This window comes from Octopus bimaculoides, chromosome 2, assembly GCF_001194135.2.
Source record: "Octopus bimaculoides isolate UCB-OBI-ISO-001 chromosome 2, ASM119413v2, whole genome shotgun sequence".
Classification (NCBI taxonomy): domain Eukaryota; kingdom Metazoa; phylum Mollusca; class Cephalopoda; order Octopoda; family Octopodidae; genus Octopus; species Octopus bimaculoides.
This window is the reverse complement of record NC_068982.1, coordinates 41,879,711-41,882,378: the sequence shown is the minus strand read 5'-3', so window position 1 is coordinate 41,882,378 and position 2,668 is coordinate 41,879,711. Positions and strand designations below refer to the sequence as shown.

The 2,668-nt window shown below is 35.8% G+C and overlaps 1 protein-coding gene across 3 annotated transcripts in view; it reads left to right on the top strand.

Annotated features, from left to right (window-relative positions):
* LOC106880541 (uncharacterized) overlaps nt 1-2,668 on the top strand; it is a 31,064-nt gene that overhangs the window by 9,111 nt on the left and 19,285 nt on the right. For 2 of the 3 annotated variants that reach the window (XM_014930527.2, XM_052976801.1), the window contains exon 2: nt 2,356-2,425. The exons of the other annotated variant lie outside the window; for it this stretch is intronic. In XM_014930527.2, coding sequence (XP_014786013.1) covers nt 2,356-2,425 — 70 coding nt within the window. The remainder of the gene's footprint in view (nt 1-2,355; nt 2,426-2,668) is intronic. 3 annotated transcript variants of the gene reach the window in all.

Here is a 2,668-nt window from a genome sequence, read left to right as displayed (position 1 = left end):
GGGGGGGGGGGGGAGAAGGAAGCATGGAAAGAAACAGGTGAAACCTAGGGATTCTGAGCAATACAGAAGAAATTACAAAAAAAAAGAGAATTAGCAATATACTGAACTCATGTTCATCCAGCATTTACAGTCGGTGGCAGTGGTGATGTTACGTAGCTTTGGTTATATAAAAAGATGGAATGATTCTAGTTAAAATGCCTTTGATCATAAATTTGCATAAATTTGCTAAACCAGGGCCTCTATGAGATTAAACAACAGCAACAGTAACAATAGTTCTTGCAGTTATATTCATTACCTGCTTTCCCTTGCTCCACCACTAGTAATATTTATATCACCTGTATTGGAGAAATTATCTACTACAAGCAGTGGACAACTGAAATAGCCAACAGCCTTTGCTTCACAATACCATGTTCAGTTAATTACAGCCATGTAACTAATGCACCTAGAAATCTAGTTTCCTGTCAGTCAAGCAGACATCTCAGTGTGGCTTTCCTGAGCTCATTATTTGCCTGCACTATGTAAACAGTGTTGCGTTTGTATTAGTTTCCTTTCGCATTTGTTTCTTTTTTTTTTTTTACTTTGCTTTGTAATTTTCTGTTAAATTATCCACAAAGGCTTATGTTCCTTGCTATCCATGACTGACTGTTACATTTTTCATAGCAATTATTTCACTCACTTCTCTTTCTCTCCATGACAACAATTCCTCTTTTATAAACTAGTTTATTTTAGGTCTATATAAACCCTTCTCTGTAATATTCTCAAAACTAGAATATTTGGCATACCAACCCAAATGTGCCCCCCCCCCCACCACCACCACAAATATTATCACCACCACGCACCAACATTGTTTCCTCATAACTTTCCAATGAATGAATATTTTTAAATGAAATTTTCTACAAGTACCTTTCAGATGATACAGATTACAATTATATTGCAATTTAATGTATAAAAAAGAAAAACTTAGTGCATATGCACACATACATACTGTTATCACATATATATATCTACAAAATGAAACTTGAAATTTTGAAAAATATTTTGTGATGTGTGTGGGTATGTATGTATGTAAAAACAAATGATGTATACATATTTACTGACATTTTGTTGGATGGCCGTTGACTGTTCAGGAGTTCATCTGCCCTTTGACAGGTCTTATTTTTTCATCCCGAAAGGTGTCCAAGCAAGCCTGGTGGGGTTGCCAGTTTAGTTGCCAACAACCTGACCATCCGACAGGTTGTACTGGATTACATGTTACCAGTAGCACTCGAGAGTGACCTGGCATAACCCAAAAAGTTAAATGTTGCAAACTTGAAATTATCAAGCAACTTGCAGTGTAAAGCTAAAAACAAAAGGTTTAAGGATGGCATAAGGACTACTATGAAGTCACTTGGAATGGTTCCAGAAGATATAGAAACCCTTGCTTTGGACTGAGTTGGATGGCGAACAAAGGTGTGGAGTGAAATCATTTGAAGAGGCCAGGATAATGCAAGTAAGACTCAAAAGAGATTCTAAGGAAGAATGTAACGATCAAGAATGTGAATGACAATGACCTTTTTGTGTGCACAGTCTGTGACAGACCATGCCTGTCTTTTGCTGGCCTCAAATCTCATCTGTGAACACATGAAAAACGAACCTCCACCAACTATTCTGTGTATATGTCTGTGCACACCTTTGAATGCCAGAAGGTTTGCAAATCCAATGGAGGCCTCAAAAGAAGACATTTTAAGATCCACAAAGAGCAGAACTTATCTGCAGCTCTTGGTGATCCATATCAGAGGTGCAATCTATTTGGGTGTCTTTTCAGAACATTGTCTGGTTTAAAAAGCCACATCAGATGCTATGATGGTGCTAAGGTGTAGGTACAGGAGGTGGTCAAATTCTGCATAAAGAGTAGACAACCACCATGCATGCATGCATGTATGTATGTATGTGTGCACCCACCATTTTTTTTTTACCACAACAAACTCTGATATAATCTAATCTACAGCATCTGAAAGATATTTGTAAAACATTTTATTAAGAAATGCCAATTTTTATGCAAGATATGCAGAAACAAACACAACTTGTGTAAATTATCCAAAACTTCTCTCCCCTCTGGCTCCAGAAACATTTTCCATCACTAATTCTTATATAATGAGAATCTATACCATCTGAAAGGCATTCATTGAAAATTTCATTAAAAATTTATCCATTTTCCTGAAAGATATGAGGAAACAAAGTTGGGCATGGGGGGGAGGCAGCACTTGTGTAGTTATACCAAATATTCTTAGTTATACTTATATAACAAAATAATTACTTATTTTAACAAAACAGTAAAATTTAGCATACGCTAATGTTTATTTGGTTTTCTTTTAGGTGGTTCTACGTGAAATCGATAACCAAGTTCTTGTTGAGGATCTGCATAAAAAAGTACTTGACAAAATCGGTAATATATTGCTTTCTTTCTCAACACAATAAAAAAGCATCAATTTAAGTCAGTGTTTCTCAACCGGGGTTCTGCAAAAGTTTCCTAGGGGTTCGGTGAAAAAGAGTGAGATAAGCTAATGCTAATTTCATGACCATAATATTACTATACATGCACAACACATTATTGGTTATTGTAATATTGTAACATAGACATCATCCTAGCTAACCTATTATTTGTGTTATCAAAAAAAATATAACAACC